This window comes from Doryrhamphus excisus, linkage group LG14 (assembly GCF_037039965.1).
Source record: "Doryrhamphus excisus strain RoL-2023G ecotype Guam linkage group LG14, RoL_Dexc_Guam_v1.1, whole genome shotgun sequence".
Lineage (NCBI taxonomy): Eukaryota > Metazoa > Chordata > Actinopteri > Syngnathiformes > Syngnathidae > Doryrhamphus > Doryrhamphus excisus.
In genome coordinates, this window is record NC_136370.1 from 10,107,978 (window position 1) to 10,130,387 (window position 22,410).

The 22,410-nt window shown below is 40.9% G+C and overlaps 2 protein-coding genes across 10 annotated transcripts in view; both read left to right on the plus strand.

Annotated features, from left to right (window-relative positions):
- Positions 1 to 14,022, plus strand: part of eml1 (EMAP like 1) — a 34,319-nt gene extending 20,297 nt beyond the window's left edge. For 4 of the 8 annotated variants that reach the window (XM_058090194.2, XM_058090197.2, XM_058090192.2 and 1 more), the window contains 22 exons: positions 44 to 182; positions 1,163 to 1,210; positions 2,321 to 2,449; positions 2,578 to 2,606; positions 3,916 to 3,942; positions 6,333 to 6,462; positions 7,076 to 7,225; positions 7,747 to 7,816; positions 7,904 to 8,011; positions 8,093 to 8,188; positions 8,756 to 8,890; positions 8,962 to 9,061; positions 9,876 to 10,027; positions 10,742 to 10,867; positions 10,950 to 11,081; positions 11,269 to 11,336; positions 11,435 to 11,523; positions 11,696 to 11,793; positions 11,904 to 11,991; positions 12,287 to 12,382; positions 12,458 to 12,588; positions 12,681 to 14,022. In XM_058090194.2, the coding sequence (XP_057946177.2) occupies positions 44 to 182; positions 1,163 to 1,210; positions 2,321 to 2,449; positions 2,578 to 2,606; positions 3,916 to 3,942; positions 6,333 to 6,462; positions 7,076 to 7,225; positions 7,747 to 7,816; positions 7,904 to 8,011; positions 8,093 to 8,188; positions 8,756 to 8,890; positions 8,962 to 9,061; positions 9,876 to 10,027; positions 10,742 to 10,867; positions 10,950 to 11,081; positions 11,269 to 11,336; positions 11,435 to 11,523; positions 11,696 to 11,793; positions 11,904 to 11,991; positions 12,287 to 12,382; positions 12,458 to 12,588; positions 12,681 to 12,806 (2,267 nt within the window). In that variant the 3' untranslated portion in view covers positions 12,807 to 14,022. The remainder of the gene's footprint in view (positions 1 to 43; positions 183 to 1,162; positions 1,211 to 2,320; positions 2,450 to 2,577; positions 2,607 to 3,915; positions 3,943 to 6,332; positions 6,463 to 7,075; positions 7,226 to 7,746; positions 7,817 to 7,903; positions 8,012 to 8,092; positions 8,189 to 8,755; positions 8,891 to 8,961; positions 9,062 to 9,875; positions 10,028 to 10,741; positions 10,868 to 10,949; positions 11,082 to 11,268; positions 11,337 to 11,434; positions 11,524 to 11,695; positions 11,794 to 11,903; positions 11,992 to 12,286; positions 12,383 to 12,457; positions 12,589 to 12,680) is intronic. The other 4 variants (XM_058090195.2, XM_058090198.2, XM_058090193.2 and 1 more) reach the window with 3 other exon arrangements.
- Positions 14,023 to 15,592: 1,570 nt separating this feature from the next.
- evla (Enah/Vasp-like a) overlaps positions 15,593 to 22,410 on the plus strand; it is a 34,142-nt gene continuing 27,324 nt past the window's right edge. Inside the window, exon 1 of one of the 2 annotated variants that reach the window (XM_058090383.2) lies at positions 15,593 to 16,034. In XM_058090383.2, coding sequence (XP_057946366.2) covers positions 16,030 to 16,034 — 5 coding nt within the window. In that variant the 5' untranslated portion in view covers positions 15,593 to 16,029. Of the gene's footprint in view, positions 16,035 to 21,513; positions 21,798 to 22,410 lie in introns of those variants that run through there. The other variant, XM_058090382.2, reaches the window with a different exon arrangement.

Consider the following 22,410-nt stretch of genomic DNA (forward strand, 5'->3'; position numbering starts at 1 on the left):
AAATATGTTCTAATGTTCCTTTTTATTGTCATATTTTTGCCAGCCCGGCCAATGATTGCCACGTTGCCGTTACGACCCTCAGTGAACAACGGCACCATTCTACCAAAGAAAGGCGGCGGCACTCTGCCCTCCCCATCTGGATCTGGATCCAGAAAGGACACCAGCACCGCATCCAGCAGAAGGTAAGCAGATTAAACGAAACCATTCAGGAAATTAATCAAATTCACCAGGGAATTGTAATGCTGAATTTTATCGGCCACTTACACATGCCCCTTTGCCAGGACATAAGGTCATGTACAGTATTTTTACACCCTCCAGACATTTTATTTGTCTCCAGACATTTATAGGTCTTGTCACACCACCGTGATGTCTGATAATTTCTACCATAAATCTTCACATCTATTGCTTTGTCACCAGTAGCCACTGACCTGTATCCAGACTCATAAACAACCTGCTTTTCTGTTCATGCATAACTGGGGTGCAAATGTTATCAGGGGAACAATAACCACCTCCTGTCCCTGGATGACATTTCCATAATGAGATGAATCCCAGCGCAATGCAATGACTCATCCCTACCAGGCCTAAAATGCTTTCCTATTGTTTTTATCTGTGGACCTATCATTTCTGTGGCTGAGTTAAGTAGGGGATAACTGAGTTGTGCTGAACTTACTTCAAGGTCTAAAAAATTACAGGAAATGAATAAAAACTGTATTTGCAAGAAAATAAAATAAAATGTTAGCCTGTTGGCCGCTGGTCCTCCCACATTCCAAAAAACATGCATATTAGGTTAATTGGCACTGAATTGCTTTTCATTTCCACCCAAAAAACTGTTTCGTTGTTTACAAGTTTGCAGGATTATGCGAAAACTACTTCACTGGGAGCTTTCGTCAATGCAAACCCCTCTGGGATTTAAAAAAATGTAATTATTTATATTTCTGTGTATAAAACCTATGTAGGCTTTGGGAATGTCTAAAATGTGCTTTGGAGGAAGTTTGTTTCTCTTGAGGGAATCGGACTTACAAGACAGGAGCTTAATTTTGTATTAACAGATGTATGAAATATTAGTATTTATTATTAGCTGTACATTCCCTTTATTCCAATCTTTTCCCATACATCTGATAAAGCCCTTGTACATCTTGTCAGCTTATAATGAGATGTGCAGTTTGTCTCCTTTGTCTCTACCAACCAGAATTCTTTCTCCACTGCTCAGGTGAGAATGTCACAATGTTCCATGTCCTAATCTAACATTACTAGCTGCTGTAACCTAATACGGTCATCAGTCATGATAATTACAGGCTTTTAATACGTTGCTTTTCACTCACTGTTTCATCAGTGTCAAGATTGTACTTAAAATGCATACTCATCACTATGCTTGCAGTCTAGTTTGTATCATACCTCCAGGACTAACTCGGTAAACAACAGTTTCTTTCCATCTATTTTTAGTTCTGTTTGGTAGCAAGCAACTCCTGAAGGGACTGCAGCCAACTAACCATTTTAGAATATGAATAGTTCTCTCTTTCACAGAGGGGATTATGTGACTGAATGAGTCGACAGGCAAGTGGATTGCTGATGGAGACCTTTCATTGTGATAAATAGGACGGCTGTCAAGTAGCCCAACATGCAAACTTGATCAGGTTTACAGGTGCATAAAGAGGGGAAAACATAATTAACCTTATTATATTCTGGCTTTAGAGCAATATTTTACTATGTAGTATTCAAAACAGTGTACCGTATTTTTGCGTTATAAGGCCTATAGTCTCAATTACGGGGTCTATTTCTTTACTTAACACATACATAAGGTGCACCGTGTTATAAGACGCATGCTAAAACATACATACGGTTGAAGTGCCGAAGAATGACTGAGGTGGAGTGAAGAATGCAGCAAACAAACTTTATTTTCTTGTTCAACATGAACTCACACTCTTAACTGCAGCAAAAGGAGAGGCCAAAAGCCACAACAAAATGGTTCTGCCCACTGCCTGAATTGTTCGGGTGCCAACACCCTCAACTTGAATAGCACTACACGCTCTACAAAAAAAGGCAACTGAAGCAAAACCATGAGTTTTTGTGAGTTTAGTTGAACTTTGTTCTACTATATAACAATACAATACAATTAAAGCAGGTACTGTACCTCAGCTCTAGCTCCCATGCTTTCCGCCATGTTCACGTCAGATTCGCCATCCAACAAGCCGGTTCTCTCTCATCATTGCCGGAGTCTGTCCTTGTGATGTAGTAGCACCACTGTCATTGTGTCAATTTCGCCATCAAACCTGATCTCCAGTATCCAACCATTCACTGTCTATCTGCTGTCTCCCCTCAGCACCGTGAGGAGAGCCAACTCCAATGAACATGTGGGTTCCCTCACACGGAAAGATTCTGGCGACTCCAAGGGCAACAGAACTCGCGCTGGATCCACTGGAAGCAATTCCAGTGGCAAAAGAAGTGACAGGTAACAAATGTCTGTGACAGATGAGCAAGCTCTTTTTAATGAATGCCCACCAAATCGAACAAAAATGTCTATGCTGGAGATGTGCATGGGGGATGTGCTGATTGACGGTTTGCTCATTTACTTTACAGCAAGCAGAGGGACCCAGTGTTCAATACAGGTAAGAGCTGAAGCCTCGTGGCTGTGCTATTTTATAGCACCACAATCAAATTTAATGTAGGCCTGTTAGTCGCATGTCAGTGTAGTTTTAAATGAAAAATCTTATGATTGTGGAATTTCTTCTTCCGTCATTCATTCTCTTTTAAGTTAACTTCATTCATCACTTTCATCATTTTCATTCATGTTGTATTTTGGACACATTTATTTTTTACATTGTTTAATTAAACATTCTGATGTGGAAAAAAATGTTTTTTTGTTTTCAAAGACTTGATGTTGTGCAGGTTTGGCCTCTCATAGTAGCTATTCTCATTATGAGAATAACAGCAAAATCTCATATGCTGTAATAACCTTTAAACAATACCGGAAAACCAGACAAATGGTCCTGAATACCAAATAAGAAGAGCATTGATTGCACTTCCAATGCCAGTGTGCTATTGATTTTTGTGTAAATTGAACTGCTAATTTAATTTTGGTGAACATAGCTCCAGATGAGGCGGTACCTTTTTGCAATGCATCCATCGACTCCAAAATTGCAATGCTATACTATCATTAAAATAGATAATCGAATTGCACAATATTTTTAAATGACATTATTTGTGTAGCTTCAAGGAGGACTCTAGTGTTATTGTATATTAGTTATATTTCCAGAAGGGACAAGGGTACTTGGCCACAGCATTAGGCATACCAACACATCCAATTCTGTTATCATGTATGATACAGTGTTGAATCTCATTACATAGTGTTTAGCAATGTGAGCTGCAGTGCTTATTGCAATCGCATTTGAACATCATAATACTCGATTAGCCCAGTGGCTAAAAAAAAAAAAAAAGATCAAACTGACAGCTCCCATGTCTGTAGCTGATGGGTGGGAAGTTGATAATGCTCCAGCAGATTTGTAGCAAAGTTCTACTTTAGGTTGATTACATTTGTCTTTGGGTTATCACAGGCAAAATTGCAATTATTAACAATTTTACCAATTTAGTGTTGTTTGGTTTTTATTTATACCCTGTCTTGCTGATGAACATGTACTAAGTGTGTGCCTGCTGTGCCGTTATGCACACTGACTTATATAGTTTGCAGTGAGTTCATGTATGTATTGGTATCATGAATTGTATTGGCTTTGACACAGCATAGACTATGTTCATGCGCCATAAAATGAGAAGTGATCCATACACATGACGTTAGTAACATTAAGGAAACATGTTTTGATTACCACATGGAGTCAGAACATGCACTCACATGTGACAAGTCAGGAAGTGAGGGAACCTTCAGACCCCTCACCTGGTGCTTGTGTCTCTCTCTGTACAAAGGGATGCGACGTGTGACCCACTGCAAAGGTATGCCCCTGCCCGATTACACCCCCTTTTGCCTTCCCATCACTCCATCTCCCAGGCTTCATAGCTCTTTGGACACGGCTGATCATTTTATTTCAATCAGGATAGATGCTCCACTGCATCCAAAATCATGTCCTTTAATGATCAGAGAACTGTGAAGACAGGAGCAGGAGTGGCTTACTAAGCTGTCAGTGTGTTTGCTTTATTGTTTTGGGAGTATATTAACAGACACTTATCCACATGCAGACAAGCTAGCTCACCGACACTCCCACTGTGACTATACTTCACACGTGAGCCTCACTTCAGCTCCACTTCAGACGATATTCCGTCAGAGTGTCTGCCTTCCTTGCCATCCCTTCGTTGCCATAGTAATGACACAAATATTCCACACGCACGCGCTCCCTCGCTGTGGTTTTGAGCTTTGTGATCACGCTGCAGTTTGAAGATTTTAGATCTCCCACTGCCCTAGTTATTTGCATTGCAAACAAGCTCATTTTTTGGCTTGTGTTTTTTGAAGTATTTTTATTTGAAGGTCCCTGCAGTTAAGTACTCACAATGATGAATGTGTTATTTTAAATGCATTCTAAAACCAAATGCATTTCATTACAGATACAGTAACTCACACAAGTGATTGCACCTCTCACATCTTTGTGAGATCTTAATCTTGTATCTTTACAAGGGACAGCAAATGAAACTTGATTTTACCTTAGAGTAGTCGGTGTACAATCTATATAGCAGTATACTGTAGATTCTCAAATACTCTCAACCCGGGGCCCACATTTTCCAGTGGTCATTCATTGGAACCCACCAAGCATTATGTTTTTTGCTTATGCCATATTTGTACATATTAATACTCATATTTAAATGTCCAATATGCATGTTAGAGGACTGTATTAAGGGACTTTATTAAGGAAAGGAGGGGCAACGTGATATAAATTAAAATTAAATATAATTTATTGTGCCATATAACACGGGTCGCAGTGTTATCCACATCGCCACATCCAAGTGGTTAGCATATTGTCAACACATGGGGAAACCTGGGGAATCTCCACTTGGACTGCTGTGTGGAGTTTTCTTCATGTTGTACCTGCGGGTTTTCTCCGGGTACTAACGTTTCCTCCCACATTCCAAAAACATCAATTAAAAAAAAAAAGTCAGACATTGATTGTATATTCACTAGAACCACAGAGGAACTACAGCTGCCCAGGGCCTGCAGCACTCATGCAACCCTAAAACCCTCATCATGCTTGACCGTAGGCAAGCCACAATTGTCTTGGTACTCATTTGTGTTGCCAACTATTTGGACAATAATGGGCGTGCTGAGTTATTTTCAATTATTAGTAAATTTATACAACTGTACAAGCTGTTATTGTTCAGTTTCTGAGAGTGTCTTTCTCTATCTGTGCCCCATTATTGGATAGTGGCGATTAAAAGTGTATGTGTTTATTGTAGCTCCTTCCTCAACTTTCCTATTGTATTTAGACGTTTCACAATGCTTTATTTAGCCCCACGATGACAGAAAGTTTCTAACTTATTTTACTGACTTCCTCCAACCCCTCTTGGTCCCTGTTTGGCCCATGGCAACCTTCACACACCCCTCTCCATGATCTCCTCCACCATCCACTAGTCACAGTACAGATATACCTCAGCCGCTCTGCCATTCCGAGGACCAGGAGTGGCGGTCCTGCAGATTCTGCCATAATGACACGTGCAGGAACAACCCCACGCCAAACCCCAGACAGCACCAAGGCCAGTGTGGCCAGAAAGAGAAGTGCTGCCAAGGTGTCATCAGTCAGAAAGACTCCAAGTGTTAGGTTCCAGTTGAGAAACACTGAAAGTCAGTCAATGCACTCGGCCCTCAATACACCAAGTTACCGCAGGCCCTTAAAGTCTTCCAGCCAGTACTTCCAGATATGTTACTGAAATAGCTCTGAAATACAGTTGTGATACACACAATTATAGCAGATATGTATGTACATAATATACCAATTACCAACTGCTCTTAAAGAAGATGGCCAATAGTTTTATAATAGTTTGTCCTTGTTGTTTACAGTTTTGCTCTGCTGTGTAATGCATGCGTTGCTTTTTTCAGTTTTATTTTATTTTTTGCATTTTATGTTGTTTAACCTGTGCTGTGAGCCAAATGTGTGTTTTTTGTTGTTCCAAGAGTGTTTGAAGTGACTAATAAAGTCATTTTAAAAGATCATTTGTCAGTCATTCCCTTAGATAAAGACATATAACAATAGTTAGGAAAACCCTTTCCTCATAATTCATCACCATCACTCATTTTCATACTACATGACAATAACCAAACCATCAATCATTAAAATAATACTGTACCACCTGATGTTGTTTTTTTCATCTAACTGATCCTCTCTTGTTTCTTTTTCCAGAGGAAGGTTATGTGAAAATGTATTTAAAGGGCCGCCCCATCACCATGTTCATGCCCAAGGACCAAGTGGAAGGCTACTGTCTGGAGGCGAGAGCTGACCTTCCACTCAACAAGCTTAAACTGGACTGGGTGTATCCTTTTTTAACAGCTTTTTTCTCTGTAAGCAAGAGGGAAAAGAAAATTATGTGGTTGCACCCAATGTTGTCATCTAAAGGGACACAGCTGGTGATTGTCATTTTGTGTTATTTATGATAAAGAGATAAAGCTGTGTGTTGTTCAACTGGGGAAAATCCCAAGGGGCGGGTAAAGTCAACAAATAGTTAATGGGACGACAATTGCTTGAAGGGTTTATAAAAATGCATTTTATTCATCTTTTAGGTTCACCCTGAAATTTTACCTGAAAGCTTAATATTTCTAGCTTTTTGTGAGTTGTGTGTAATGTGATTAAAATTAATCTTTACCCCACACTACAATTTCTGTGTGGAGTTTGCATGTTCTCCCCATGTGTGTGTGTAGTTTTTTTTCTGGGTAGTCCAGTTTCCTCCCACTTTCCAAAAACATGCATGTTACATTAGTTGGAGACTCTAAATTGTCCATAGATATGAATGTGAGTGTGATATGCTGCAGCATACCCTAGTGAGGATAAGTGGCATAGAAAATGGATGGATGGACATGCCGCACACTGCTTGTGGATATTATTTTATAGACAATATTGTTGTTTTTTTCCCCTTGACCCTTATCCAGATACGGTTATCGCGGTCGAGACTGCCGCTCAAATCTTTACTTGTTGCCGACTGGCGAAACTGTGTATTTCATAGCCTCAGTGGTGGTCTTGTTCAATGTGGATGAGCGGCTGCAGAGACACTACACTGGACACACAGACGACATCAAATGGTGCACACAATACACAGTACCTCATTGTAAAGTACTTGGTGGCTTAAACGTACACACATTATGGTGGCATTACCCTTTCTCACAGTCATTTCTGAGATATCCAGCCAAGACATGTGACTTTTGTCCCCAATTTACAGGTTCTTAGTGAGAATTCTATACCCTAAAGTATTCTAATCACAGAAAGTAGCTTGATAGCCCTTTCTTATCCCTATTTCCTCATGCAGAATGACTGAATCAAGCTGTCTTTGGCCTAATTCACATTGTATAATGAACGCTCAACCATGATTTTGTTATCATTACACTCCAGGGGTAACTAGAGTTCAATGAAGAGGAGCAGTCTTTGAAGTTGCTCCAATCACCCCCCCCCCAAACTGAATTAATCATGTTACATTTTGTCCACACACTTATTCATGCCGCTTTCATCTTTTGTTTTTTTCATTTTTTTACAAGCATTTCTGTTGATGAATTGATGCAGACAAGCTTCCTCACTGTTTTCATATCTGTTTTCACACCTTCATCAGTTTGGCAGTCCACCCAGATAAAATCACCATAGCAACCGGACAGGTGGCTGGCACCTCCTCAGAGGGTAAAGTAAGTTGAGTCTCGCTTTTGTAATGTTTTATGTTTGCATATGTTTTACTTTGTCATGATAGATGATTTTTTTTCCTCCCCCGTCAGTTGGCTCCACATATTCGTGTATGGGACTCTGTCAGCCTCAACACCCTCCATGTTCTGGGGGCAGCTTACTTTGAGCGAGCCCTTGTTTGCCTGGCTTTTTCCAAGTCGGTGAGGAAACCTTACAAACATGGCAGCATTTGATATTCTTGTCTAAAAGTCGGCTTATACTGTGTATCGTTTACATTCTAGAATGGAGGAAACACGCTGTGCGTTGTAGATGACTCGAGTGACCACGTGTTATCTGTTTGGGACTGGCAGCGAGAAGACAGACTGGCTGAGGTTAAGGTGAGTTTGCTGTGTTTGCTACTCTCTCTCTCTGTCGTCAGGTTTACCTTTATTTTGAAATTAGTATTAGTATTGTTTTCTTGATTTTGATCTAAAATGTGTCATAATTTGCTGAAAAACTGGAATGGAGGAAGCCTTACTTCTTTGCTGGGATGCCCAGTCGGTTGAGAAAAATACAAAAGAACCATTTTCCCCCAAATCTGCTAACTTTAGTGATGTTTAAAGCATGCCATGCTTTATGTCACTTACATTGTCATTTACATTTATTTCTGTTACATTTATTTCTTGCAACTCCAGCCTGCACTTTCCTGTATGTATCTAACTACAACCCACAATCGTTCATCCTCTTCAAAATGTTGCAACGGATGTATAATTTCCAATAAAACAAACACATTGTTTCCTGATTACGGAGTCGCCATAGCCGATCTTTGTTGATCCGCATTGTGATTTGGCTTTAGGGGGTCCACTCCATAGTCCAGAACACTAACCACTACACCACACATAATGTTACTATATCATGTATTTTTTCAGCAGTCCATTAAAACTAAAATTGTCTCGTGTGTTCAGAGTTCCAACGAGACAGTCTTTGCTGCGGATTTTCACCCGACTGACAGCAACATCCTGGTGACCTGCGGCAAGTCCCATCTCCATTTTTGGAGTTTGGAGAAAGGCATCCTGGTCAAAAAACAAGGACTTTTTGAGGTAAAACATCCCGTCTTATAGCTGTGTCATACTTCACTTTCAACCGGCGTGTGCTTGTCTGTGTTTTACAGAAACAGGAGAAGCCCAAGTTTGTTTTATGTGTGACATTTGCAGAAAATGGAGACACCATCACAGGAGACTCTAGTGGTAACATCTTGGTGTGGGGTAAAGGTAAATAACAGTTTCAGACTTTCAGGTAGATGATCAATGTGCCTATCAACTAGAAGTGTCGCAACTGATGACGCAACTCACGAGACAATTCACAAGCTTGTTCCACAAGGACGAGACAAGATTTTAACCTTAATTTGAACACATTCAGCATACTGGCTCGTTCCTGTTGATACTCATTGTTAATATTCTCATCCATGGGCTGTGACATTTGGCTTTGCAATCATTTTTTTCCCTCTTAGTTACCTTGTATTGCTCCTGTGCTGCACTCTTTGTGTGTGTGTATGCTAGCGTACCCCCCCCCCCCCCATATATGAAGCAACTGTATGACTGACAAGAGGTCTCACTCTGTTGTTCTATGAAGCAAGCATCTAGGAATGCCAACCAATGCATAGAGTGAATGCCCTTCCTGCCTGTTTGGAGGCGAGAGACATGCAATCACATGGCAATATATGGAGACTGGCAAAATTATCAAGTTCATTTTCATTTATTGTGTGAATAATTAATTCATTATTTTTATGAGAGAAATCTTGTCACATTTTAATCTTGCGAGATCTTGTGAGACAAGATCTGGTGACACCCCTGCTACGAACTCATTATTAGCTCCACAGCTAACAGAACAGAGTCATCCTGAGTACATTTAGAGGAAAAGACACACTTCTCTGCGTCCCTCTCCTTCCAACATAATCTCTCACTGATCCAGTCTTATTGATCCACCTGCCTGTCTTTCGGCCATTATCCCACCCAGCCTCCAGCAGTCAGACTTTCTCTGGGCTGAAAACGTCTCATTGCGTCTTATCTCATCTCTGTCACGCAGGCACTAATCGCATCAGTCATGTCATCCAAGGGGCTCACGAGGGCAGCATCTTTGCCCTGTGCATGCTGAGGAACGGGATGCTGGTGTCCGGAGGTAAAGACTGCCGGCTCATCTCTTGGGACAGCAGCTACCAGCAGATCCAAACATTGGAGGTGCGATATCAACTGCTTGATCATTCAGTGTCTACATATAAGCATTTACTGTATGAGTGTGTGCAAATGACTTCTGAGCAGCTCATCATATTCTTGGCCCAATCAGCATGCTTTGATTACCAACATTTACACTTTGTTGTGTAGCAAGAAGCTACCCTTCTGCCTGCAGCAGAGTTTGCAGTCTGTATATATGTACTGTGTTTTCCGCACCATAAGACGCAGTCCCAATTACGGGGTCTACTTCTGTACTTAACACATACATAAGGCGCATGCTAAAACATGTGTTCTACAAAAAAAAGGCAATCAATCAAAGTCCTCATCTTCTATATCCGAATTGAACAGTTGTCAATCAAACTCCGGGTTCCCTCTTGTCATTGTCGGAGTCAGTCTCGTTGTCACTTCGCCAAAGCTCGAACAATAGTTAAACCAGATACCCAAGCATCCACAATACATTAACATATGATGGTGTAACTCACCCGTCATTGCCATAATCGCATAATAAATGCATGTGCACCATGTCAAGCCCCACCTCTCTGTTATGACAGCAGATGGAAGCATAGTTTACACACATTCACACTGAATCTGATGCTCTTTTATAGTTAGGATAGTTGGGATAAGAAAATGGATGGCTGTTTGACAGCCCTGCTTTGTAAAGGAAGCTGTGCATTAAATCACTAAAGTTTAAATTCATTCATATTTTACTTGTGGCTGCAGGTGCCTGAATTTTTTGGTCCCATCCGGACTGTAGCAGAGGGCAGAGGAGAGACTGTTCTCCTCGGAACCACAAAGAATTTTGTGTTACAAGGCACCCTAGATGGAGAGTTTCTGCCTATTACACAGGTAATGCAGGGTAACTAACTCATTTAACCTTTCTGTAAAACTGTTTTAATTATCTTGTTTCTTCCTGCCTTTTCCTTTTTAGGGTCATACTGATGAATTGTGGGGTTTGGCCGTTCACCCCTGCAAGCCTCACTTTATCACCTGTGGGTATGACAGGCAAGTTTGTCTGTGGGACTCCAGTTCACATCAGCTCATCTGGAGTAAAAACATGGAAGTAAGTAGAGTCGACACTGCCCCCTGGCGATCTTTGCAAGAATCACATCTTAATTAAGGCTACTTCATCTTCTAGTTGGACCTTTTCTAATGTATTTGAAATGTACAGCATGTGTGTGTAAAGTCTGTATGATTACATTGTTGTTTCTGTTGTTTAATTGTTTTAACGTGTTTCCTAACTGTAACAGGACTCTGCCCAGTCAGCAGACTTCCATCCATCTGGAGCTGTGGTTGCCGTAGGAACCCAGACTGGCAGGTAGGTAGGGGAAGCCCTACTTGAAAGAGACACCATGTTTAATATGTGTCACCCTTAAATGAATTGATGAGGATTTTTTTGTATGGTTGACCCTTTAGGTGGCTGGTACTGGACACTGACTCAAAGGATTTAGTCACTGTGCACACAGATGGGAATGAACAAATTTCTGTTATGAGCTTTGGGCCAGGTTTGCACTTTTTGCCATGTTGTAATAGAAAATTAAATGTGATGCATGTACTGTCTCAAGAATGCGACAAATACTAGGCTTTAGCTCCCTGGGAAACTAGTCCAGTTTTTAAAGTTTTACATTTCCGACAGCTATACTTGGTATTTATTGCTGATATTTCTTCATGTTTTAGATGGTAACTTCCTAGCCATCGGCTCTCATGACAACTACATTTACATCTATGCTGTGGCAGAAAATGGCAGGAAGTACAGCAGAGTGGGGAAGTGCTCGGTCAGTGGTGTTTACTATACAATTAGTTATTCCATGTTTCTACTTTGTATTACGATATCATATCAAATATCAAGTTCATATTGTTTTTTTTTTGTAAAATCTTGTTTCAGGGTCACTCAAGTTTCATCACCCACCTAGACTGGTCAGTGGACTCCCAGTACCTGGTGTCAAACTCAGGAGACTATGAGATACTGTACTGTAAGTGCATTATCATACAGTTGACCATAAACATGCTAGTGTTCACTCAAAACGAATCATGCACATGCAATGAAGGGGGCTAACACGAACAAAACAGTTACTCCTTTTTTTAAGATGATTATTGAATATTATACTGTTTAATTTTGATCCTAAAGTATATGATTAAATATGTGGACACACCTTGTGCTGCAGTAAACCATGGTAATAGTAGCGTCATGTTATGGGTCTACATAAGTGCTGTCGGCACTGGGGAGCTGCAGTTCGAGTCAAATATGGATGTTGTGTGTTTTCCCAGGGATCCCATCCGTGTGTAAACAGGTGGTCAGCATGGAGACCATCAGAGATATTGAATGGGCCACACACACCTGCACTCTTGGTTTTCAGGTTTTCGGTACGTGGCTTCTTGCAGTCCTTTTTTTTATTTTTTCCTGTCAGTCACGAGCCCACACAAATGCTCTTCCTTCAGGTATGTGGTCTGATGGTTCGGACGGCACTGACATCAATGCTGCCAGCAGGTCCAATAATAAGAGCCTTCTCGCTACGGGGGATGACTTTGGGAAGGTCCATCTCTTCTCATATCCTTGTTCTCAGTTCAAGGTAATGCTCTGTCCTCTTCTGTGTTACAGTGTCAGTACCAGTTAATTTCAAAGGTGGCTTATGTAAATAATACATTTATTTGTTCGTTTCAGGCTCCCAGCCATGTTTACGGATGCCATAGCAGTCACGTGACCAATGTGACCTTCCTGTGTAACGACAGCTGCCTGGTGTCAACGGGAGGGAAGGACATGAGTGTGATGCAATGGAGGATAGTCTGAGTGACAAGACGCGAAGGTTGGAAAAACTTCCCTCTGACGCTGACTTTCAGCTGAAGCTGCACTACAAGAGGACTGAACCAAACTTCAAATGAAATGCCTAAAATATGGCTCTGGACTGAGGTGAATTTAAAGATGTTTTCTTTAGCAGGTCTGCTTTCAGGTCCCTTGATGAGGTGAACTGGTGAAGTGTTTTAGTGTTTCTCCTTTTTTTCTTCATTCAATCACACTACAGATAAAAAAACACCAAAACAAACCCTGACCTACACTGTAGCCCATTCACACTATAAGTGGAACAAATGTAACAAAAAAGAGCCAAAGGCTTACTCTTTTGGCAGAAATTGTACAGTTCTTTGTGACACAGCTTAGGGATTGAAGGTTTCTTGGACTGATGATAATCAAGCCAGAAGAGCGGTACTGTATTGGAATGTGAAGTAATAGTTACTAAACACTCAGGAAACCTCTGGAATAGTACGATTCCCCCTTTACCATGAAATCATGACACAAATATGACACATTCCCATAAAACCTCTTACTGAAATGCACATAATATATTGGCAATTACAACCCAACCTTGTACAACAGGCAATTATGATGAATTAATTGCATGGTTGGTTGCGTTTCTTAAAAAAAAATACAAAAAAAACACTTTATGTCATGAATAAAACCCTTTATTGTTAAACAAAATGCAGAGAGTGGTAGAGAGGCTTTAAACTAATTCAAGGGAAACATTGTTAAATTATTCCCACTGTTTGGTTTGAGAGGTTTTTGTCATATTGGGCTTGTTTTGTTGAGTTCCTCAATGAATATTATCTTTCTATTGCAGCCATAAAGTTCAAGGATGAGACCGTATCACTGTAATGTCTGATGTGCACCATCAGTCAAGGCAAGAGATTTAATTCATCTTTGACTTTTTTTTTTTTATTATTTAACAATACAAATAACTGTCATGATAAGTACACATTGGATCTATTTAGGAAGGGCGGTACTCCATTGAGCTTTTCGCGAATCGCTAATGTTTCCATTCAACCCTCCGATCTGCTAATCATCTACTGCAAGGTAACATTTCACACATGAGTTTGTCTGATTGGAGTAAAGATTGTGAGGCTAATGCTGTGAACTGGAATTTGTCTTTGCTTACAATTACCAATGAACATTTAACATTTGTCTGGCAGTAAAACCAAATAAAACTCCTAAGATTCTGCGTCAAAATTGTCAACCCTCTTTTGGCTCATGTTTTGTTGAGATCTTACTCGGTACTGAAATAGGATGAACACTATCGGGATGGTTTGACATTCACTCTCATTTATTTGTGTAATATATAAATTTGCACATGTACAGTTAAACACAACAGTCGTCATAAGTGTTTTTCTTATTTGGTGAACATATCAAATGTTTAAGTTGTCTATAGAATAATCTTGATCAGGAGTTACTAAACCTTCTTGTAGAGAATCGAATACAGTTACCCCAGAACTTGTTTTCTCTCCCATCATACAAGGTAATATTCAGTTGATTATGACATGACTGAAGTTCGCTTCGACGGGTTTTTCTTTATTTCTCACAAGCACAAGTTCTCTTCACCTCATACTTTCAAAACCACAAGTTGAGATAATGCTAAAGTGACCAAAATCATACATTTAGATTGATAGCGGATTTGAGAAAGTCATCTCCAAAATCTGTCATGTATGAAGATGCTGAATAATTATATCAAGTCAGCCATTTAAAAAAAGCACGATTAACTAAATTATGGTTAGGGTGTGAATAATGTTGGGCTTAACTGTATATACACTTGGTATATACCACCGTAATCTGAGATTCAAAGCAATTCCAGAAGTTGTGTTTTGATAAATTGATTGGTGTATCTCCACACATTTGACCATTTGCAACTCAGTGAAAAAAATATGGCACTGCAAATAATATTTCATCTAAAAATGAATCATCAGACGAATGGTCAATGGTTTATAACCAATTAGCAGAGGTGGGTGATGGTGTTTTGCAAGTCTCTAGTATTTAATCTCAAATCTGCAGTAAAGTCTCATGCCCAGACAGATCAAATCCAAAATCCTTAAAAGTCATATGCAGTGTTTAGTGTCTCCCAAATAAAATGTATTTTAACAATTTAACAATCTATTGAATTTGACAAATGAATGCATTTGAAGTGTTTTTTTTTTAAAGTAAAATAAGACTAGTGTGACAGAACAAGAGTGAACAGGGCACTCAGGATTTATGTAATCCACACATTCCACACATGGATGTTAATCGGGAAAATATGTTGCCTTGCTGCCAATGATATAACAATCATGTTAGTTGACCACATTATACTTAACACGTTCAATGTAAATCTCAAGTATTTTCAAGTCATCAGACAAAAGTCTGAGTCAAGTCCCTAGTCATTAATGTCAAAGTTCAAGCCAAGTATTTAATATTGTCCAATCAACGCTTAAGTCATCAAAATTGTCACTCGAGTCCCCACCATTGCCAATTTGCTAAGTCCTGTCCATGTCTATGAACAGACATTTTGCTTGAATTAGGCCATATTTTCCAAACACGCCTGCTCACATTTTATACCCAAGTGCTTTAAAGGTGTGTGCCAAATTTCATGCTGATTTAGCTAAACACCTTAAAGTTACAATGGGTCTTTTTGTGGGACTGTATGAAAAGATTCAAGTCAATTTTACTCATGGGGTTTATTGACGGCGCCACCGTGTGGTGTATTTGTCATTAAAAGAACACAGGCAACACTGTAGGTTGTGAAGGTACGGCTTTTCGCCACAGGTTGGCAGCATCGAGCCACCTCCTCCGCGCGCCGCAATAGAACGTTGTCCAATCTCTCCGCCTCGCTCCACCAACAACACTCGGAATGGGAAGAAAAATATGGCGTGAAGGAGGCGGCCGCTGACTACCACCGTTCCCCTTCGTTCCCCTTCTTCTATCCTGTGTGAAAAGCAAGATAAAAACATGGATGTTAGGACACGCAGCGGCGCACGTTTAGAGCCGAGACGCCGGAGCACAAAGCGGATGGGAGAGAAAGCCTAGCTTGCCGCACGCCTCATCATCTTCCAGCCTGATAGACAATCCTTGTGAAAAAAGACGTCTCATACATCCACAAGGCTAGCCGGATCCCGCCTGTTTGACTTTTTGAATTTACATTTTTTTCAGAATAAACAGCGGAGTCACGTCGATTAGCCTCCTTAGCAGCGTCGTCGTGTGAAGAAAAGACGGCAACATGAGGTAAGCTAATCCCAGGCGCCCTATTTGACGCGTCATGATATCGTATATCTTCATTTACATCAGCTGTATCCTGATGCATGTATCACAATAACAATAAATTTAAGTATCAACATCTGTAGGGTGTCCACCGGGTTTTGGGGTTGGGGTGCACCTACCCAGGAGGCCTATCCGTACGACACCAATACGTCTAATAACGTCTATGGATGTACAGATTATTCTTTTTTTTAAAGCAGCGTTCTATTGTGTTCTAAAGCCGGACCCCGCCCATTGTGGCTGATGCAGGTTTATAGCCAGACTCGGGTTGTCATGGAAACGACAGCATCATTTCTTTCTGCACTGACGATGCACCAGGTGGTACGGTGGTGGTGGCGGCAGGAAGTGGAGGGAGAAGAAACAGGAGAGGCATGCAATGCAAGCAGAGAAGGAGGAGTGTGTTTATTCTGGTGGTTGCCAGGCAGGTTAGGTAGCCCCCCCACTTTGCTTTTCCTTTCCTATGACACACTCTCATACCTAAGCTCATCTTCTAGTTGACACAATATGTCTGCCCCCCATAAATCCGCATTCTATATTTGTGCATATGAGCTCTTCTTGCTTATGTTGGTATGGCAGTGAAGCCGCCCCCCAAAGCTCCAGTGCGTCTATTTATATTTCCCTCCCGCCTAGCAGTTTGACCCCTCTGTGTCGCCGTACATGCAGCTTGTACTTCACGCTTATATGGCTTCAGATTCGTTCTGACAGCTTAGATGTAGTGCTTTTATTGTAGATTGCAGTGTGTGTGTGTGTGTGTGTGTCTGGGTTTGTATTGGTGACGCTTCAAGGGGATACTGAAGTGTGGACGGTGAACACCAAAGGTCATCCAATTTGGAAGCTGACCAAAATGTTTGCAAAATAACTTGAAGTAAAACTGTGGTTTGCCATATATTTGCTTGTTTTTGGGATGACACCACAGAATGGTACCAATGTGATGATGACCATAGAACAGGAAATAGAATTTATTGTGACGGTGTAGTGGTAAAATGGCAATAAACTATCTTTCCTGACTGCTTAGTACCACTTAGTAATGATAATAAGGCTATTTTCAGTTTTTGATGTACAGTAATCAGACCCCATTGTGGTTGTTTTTACCTTAGCCATTTGCCTTACAGGTTTTTGTTCAAGAATGTGAAGTTAGCTTGCTCTCTTGTGCAAATTAGTCACTCAAGACACCCAGTCACTCAAAATCTCTAATTATCTTAACCCAGTATAAGGAAAGCAAACAATAAAATATATGCCGCTTATCCTCATGAGGGTCGCAGTCGTATGCTGGAGCCTATCCCAGCTGAGATGGGGCAAGACGCGGTGTATACCCTGGACTGGTCGCCAGCCAATCACAGGGCACATATAGACAAACAACCATTCACACTCACATTCATACCTATGGACAATTTGGAGTCGCCAATTAACCTAGCATGTGGGAGGAAACCGGAGTACCCGGAGAAAACAACATGCCTGACTTGCCTTTCTGCTCGTAACTTCAGACATTAGTAACTTCTTGTAATTGGCACTCCCAGCAAAGTTGGCACTAAGACAAATTTGCTAAGTGAATTTCCGCAAAGTAGAATTCAAAAATTAAAAAAAGTAGAATAAAATTCTAATAAATTAATAAACAGAATAGTTTCTTAGATATATAATAGAAAACCAGTTTCTGCCTGTCTAAATACAGTTTTTACCACTACTAGAGCGCTGTAAATTTGAAATAACACCCCTATAGTCGGCTTTAGACTTCTATTCTTTGTGTACACATGTATTGTGCAACACTCGTGCAGGCTACGGGATCACTCCAAGGACAGAAGAACGGCTTCTGCTCATAGCATAGCATATAGCACGGTACCAAGTTAAGTAGTTAATTTATTTGTTCTAAATGTAAGAAAGTGTTTCAAACAATGTGGGGAAGAAGGACAAGTTAAGAAGTCAAAAAAGTACCACTTCCACACTGAATGGGGCTCATTGCTGACTCCATGCAGAGCGTTAAGGTGATGTAATCTTTGTCTCATCAATGTGACATTATTTTTTTTAATCAATGTAACATTACAGACATTTGGTGACCATAATACCATATATGACTTGTCTTTCAATATTGTTTGCTAATAATAGGCCATTATTATTATTGCTAATTATTATTGCTAATAATAGGCCATAGTCAACCAAGAAACAGCCAACATTAATTACTTAATTCGAAAAAAATGTGACAAAGTGAGGGAGCAATTTTTAAACCTAAACTAATTGAATAGCGTCCCAGACTGACCTCTGAGGTTGTCGCTGTATTACATATTCTGACCTAGATGACACACGCTCATCCTACAACCTCCTTCATGTCACAACCAGTAGCTCTCGAGTTGAAAAGGCCCCCAAAACATTCATATTCCTATTTGCTTTCACCTTTGCCTCGAAAAAAGTAAAGGTAGAGTAAGTGAGTCTCCACACGAACAATTTGAGTCAGTGAGATCATTTGTTCGACATGACCGCCTCCTTTGTAGCATCGGTGCAAGTGTTATTTTTAGTCTGCTGATGAGAGTGCTTTTATTGTGCTGTGGTGATTCTCTGTTCTTGTCAGACTGGCCGCTTTCATTCGCTTGGATACGTACATGAGTGTGAGTGAGTGTGTGTGTGTGTGTGTGTGTGTGTGTGTGTGAGTAAAACGGTGCAAGAAGGCTACAAAAGCGAGGCGTCCGTCCTGTTCTATTAATGCAGGATGACCGCTGCGGTGACTCACAGTAGGAAAGGTAGGAGCAGCCAATGAAGCCAGTGGGAGGTAAAATGCTGACTCGTGCACCTCACTGCAGGATGCTGTACATAAACACAACCACCCCACCCACCACACTTTCATTGACAGATTCATTAGTCGTTCTGAATTTCAAAAGGAAAGGAATGCATTTTAAACGTGAATGTGACTTAAGTAATTCTGAAATAGAAAGTGTTCTAATTCATTTAAGCCCATTTAACTATGAAATGACAAAGAATTGATGGATATGGTTGAATTGATGATTATTTGCATGTAGAAGTAACTTGAAGTAACTTCAACTAAGAAGTAATGTTACCTAGCTACAACCAGAAGAGGTACTGTTGATTCAGTTTCTGCTTAAAAGAAGGCTCACATGATGTCAGCTATGGGAAGTTGTTTGGCTCTAATCAAGACATACCTCCACGAAATCCATGCAACATTAGTCAATGTGACTCTAGTGTGGAAACAGGAGTTCAGAACATTGTCATTCCATTGCAAGTAATATGAATTTCAAAATGATTGTCAATGCATTTATGTGTACAGTATTGTCTAAAATGGACATTTCGCTCTGTAGCAGATGCGATTAACACAAATTCTTTTGATCTGGTCCCACCCCAGCTGCACGAGACGGGGAGACAGGTTTAGGTCGCTGTCCGTAAAGATGTGGAGGCCATGGTCATGTGGTCATTTCTCGGTGTGTGTGCAGAAGTGTTGACTCATTCAATCCCAGCCATTTTTCTAAAGCCTTCCCTCTTGGTACCTTCCAGTTGTGATGATTTTGACAGTTTTTTCAAGACACAAAAAATATTATGTTGTTGGACTATATAGACATGGTAGATACCAAAAGAAAGATTAGATTCTCATCTTTCATGTGTCCCTACCTTTTTTTGTTTTTTAGTAATCAGCATTTTTATTTGCATTATTTTCAGCTTAAAACAGCACCAAACATGCTCTCTTTTATTGTGGAGTTGCATCACCACCTCATTGTGTCTATTGTGCAAAAAAATGTCAAAAATGTACAAATATATGTTTGGCGAGCGGCCGGGTTGAAAAAAAAAAAACGTATAAATACGTCATTGGTAGCAAATGAGTTATAGGGCACACACATGTTGGTGTGGACGATGCAGAATTTGGCATGTCAGTGTTGCTCACCCAGCTGATTTAATGCCAAAGTAGGGGCTCATGAGCAGACATACAGTACGCCAAGTAAATTAGGCTCGCTCCAAAAACAGCAGGTTATGCATACACATTAATTTCAGAACTGCTCTGTTAAATATGAAATGCATTGTCACCAACTCCACTTGTGTAAAGATTTCCAAAATATGTTCAATGATCTAAATTCTCATAATCCCGTAGTGAACTCCATTGTTTGTATACACTCTTCAGCTCACCAGCAAAGAAGCTTAGTTGTTTAAGTTCGCCTCAGACAGATGGACCCCTGCTGACACCTGATAAAGCTACTAAACTCTAAATGTTGCATTACAGCAACTTGTGGCACTGTACCCACTCGTTTCACCACAGCGCTTCTTGACAGTCGTTTTTGCAAAACCAGGCAATATGAGGTACTTTTTCTATTACCTGATACAAGCGGATACCAAATGAGCGATATGACTGCTAGAAATGACAAGCTAACCCTGTTGTTGTGCCTTACCTCTGAATGCTTCAGTATTATACTCCACAGCCTCCACTTTTGCTGCAGCGGTCCGTTTTAATTGTCTCCTCTTGGATAAACGTATTATTCTTTGAGAATGCATAGCTAGAAATGACAAAAACTAAACACACAGCTTACCTTCATGCTGTGCCTTATCTCTGGATGCTTCAGTATTGAACTCCACAGTCCACATTTCCACAGTGGGCCTTTTTCTTGCTGCCCTCTTGTGTCTCATTCATTCATTCATTCATTTTCTACCGCTTTTCCTCAGAAGGGTCGCGGGGGTGCTGGAGCCTATCCCAGCTGTCTTCGGGCGAGAGGCAGGGTACACCCTGGACTGGTCGCCAGCCAATTACAGGGCACATATAAACAAACAACCATTCACACTCACATTCATACCTATGGACAATTTGGAGTCACCAATTAACCTAGCATGTTTTTGGAATGTGGGAGGAAACCGGAGTACCCGGAGAAAACCCACGCGTGCACGGGGAGAACATGCAAACTCCACACAGAGATGGCCGAGGGTGGAATTGAACCCTGGTCTCCTAGCTGGGAGGTCTGCGCGCTAACCACTCGCCCGCCATGCCGCCACCTCTTGTGTCTCCTCTTGGATAAAATTCCTCTAATTTGCTTACATGCTGAGTAAATACAAGCAGTTTCCTTCGTTACTTTTTTGTGAAAAACAGGCAGAAATAATAATATAATATGCAGGGGAAAATCTATGGAGCACAGCTGCCATATGATTGCCGTTAATCTTTATATCTCTATGTTTATAGATTATTCAGTGAGTGGAAAAATTGACGACACCAGCATAAACATCCCACAGTGATAGTCTGCTGTCAAAGGAAGCTGTGCTGCATGTGACGAGTGTAGAATCTGGTTAACCTATTTATATGCTATAGAAAAGTGTGTGTGTGTGTGTGTGAGATGCATACAAGCTCTGTAGAGGTTATGTGTATCCGGTGGAAATGATTCCCTGGAGGCTGGAAGACGGTACTCCTCTCAAAGAAACAGAGTGAGGTGACTGGTCTATGCCGGTCACATGTTCTCTCTATCTCTACCCCCTCTCTCTGTTACTGTGGCTGGCGTTCCGTTACTCTTGTTGCAAGCGCCCTCATCCTCCTCCCCGTCTTGCTTGCTTGCAGCGTCTCGGGCTCTGCTTTTTTGGAAGATGTGAAGAAAAGGAAGGTTTGAGTTGATAGCAGCCGTGTTGATCAGCAATGCGTGTTGCTCTCTTCTCTCAGATTAGCGTCTCAGCCTCTGCTCCATAATCTCCTCCTTCACACCTCAGTTGATACGTTGCTTGAAGGACTGGGCGGTCAGCGATGTATTCTTTGGATGATTTCGGGTAGGTCTTTCTTTTTTGTGAGTGTGATAGAAGATGGCTTTGGAATGCTTATGTTGGCTTCTCTTTATTTAAGCTGCATGACCACAAAATGTCCCTTGGATGCAACTGGAAAATCCGTCTTGTTTTTCCTCCCTTTTCTTCCAAGCTTGCTCGAATGTGTTTTTTTTCTCCAGCCAACGTTTTTTTTTATTTTTTTATTGCTTCAGTCTTTTCCTGAGTAGAAGGAATGAGTTACCTCCGTCAGCTGTTCTGAAAGAGCCTCAGTGGATTGCTCCCATCTGAGTTTGCATGTGAGTGTGAGAAAGTCCAACAGGAAATACGGAATAGAGCACGCTAATCGCCCGGTGGCGGAATGAGTGGGACTATCAGGAGCCAGATGACAGAATGATAGCGGGACATTGGCAGATTGCGGCGGGGCGGGCTGATTGGATTGGTGCTGAAACACACATGTGTAAGAAGTGATGACATCCTGACTTTGTGCTTGGCTGCGTGCACTCTAGTAATCCACTGTCAAACCTAACAGTGCACACACACACACACACACACACACAGATGATGGTGTCATCAGCAATATCTTATTTTAAACAACAGGTCATATACTTTTGTAATTGTG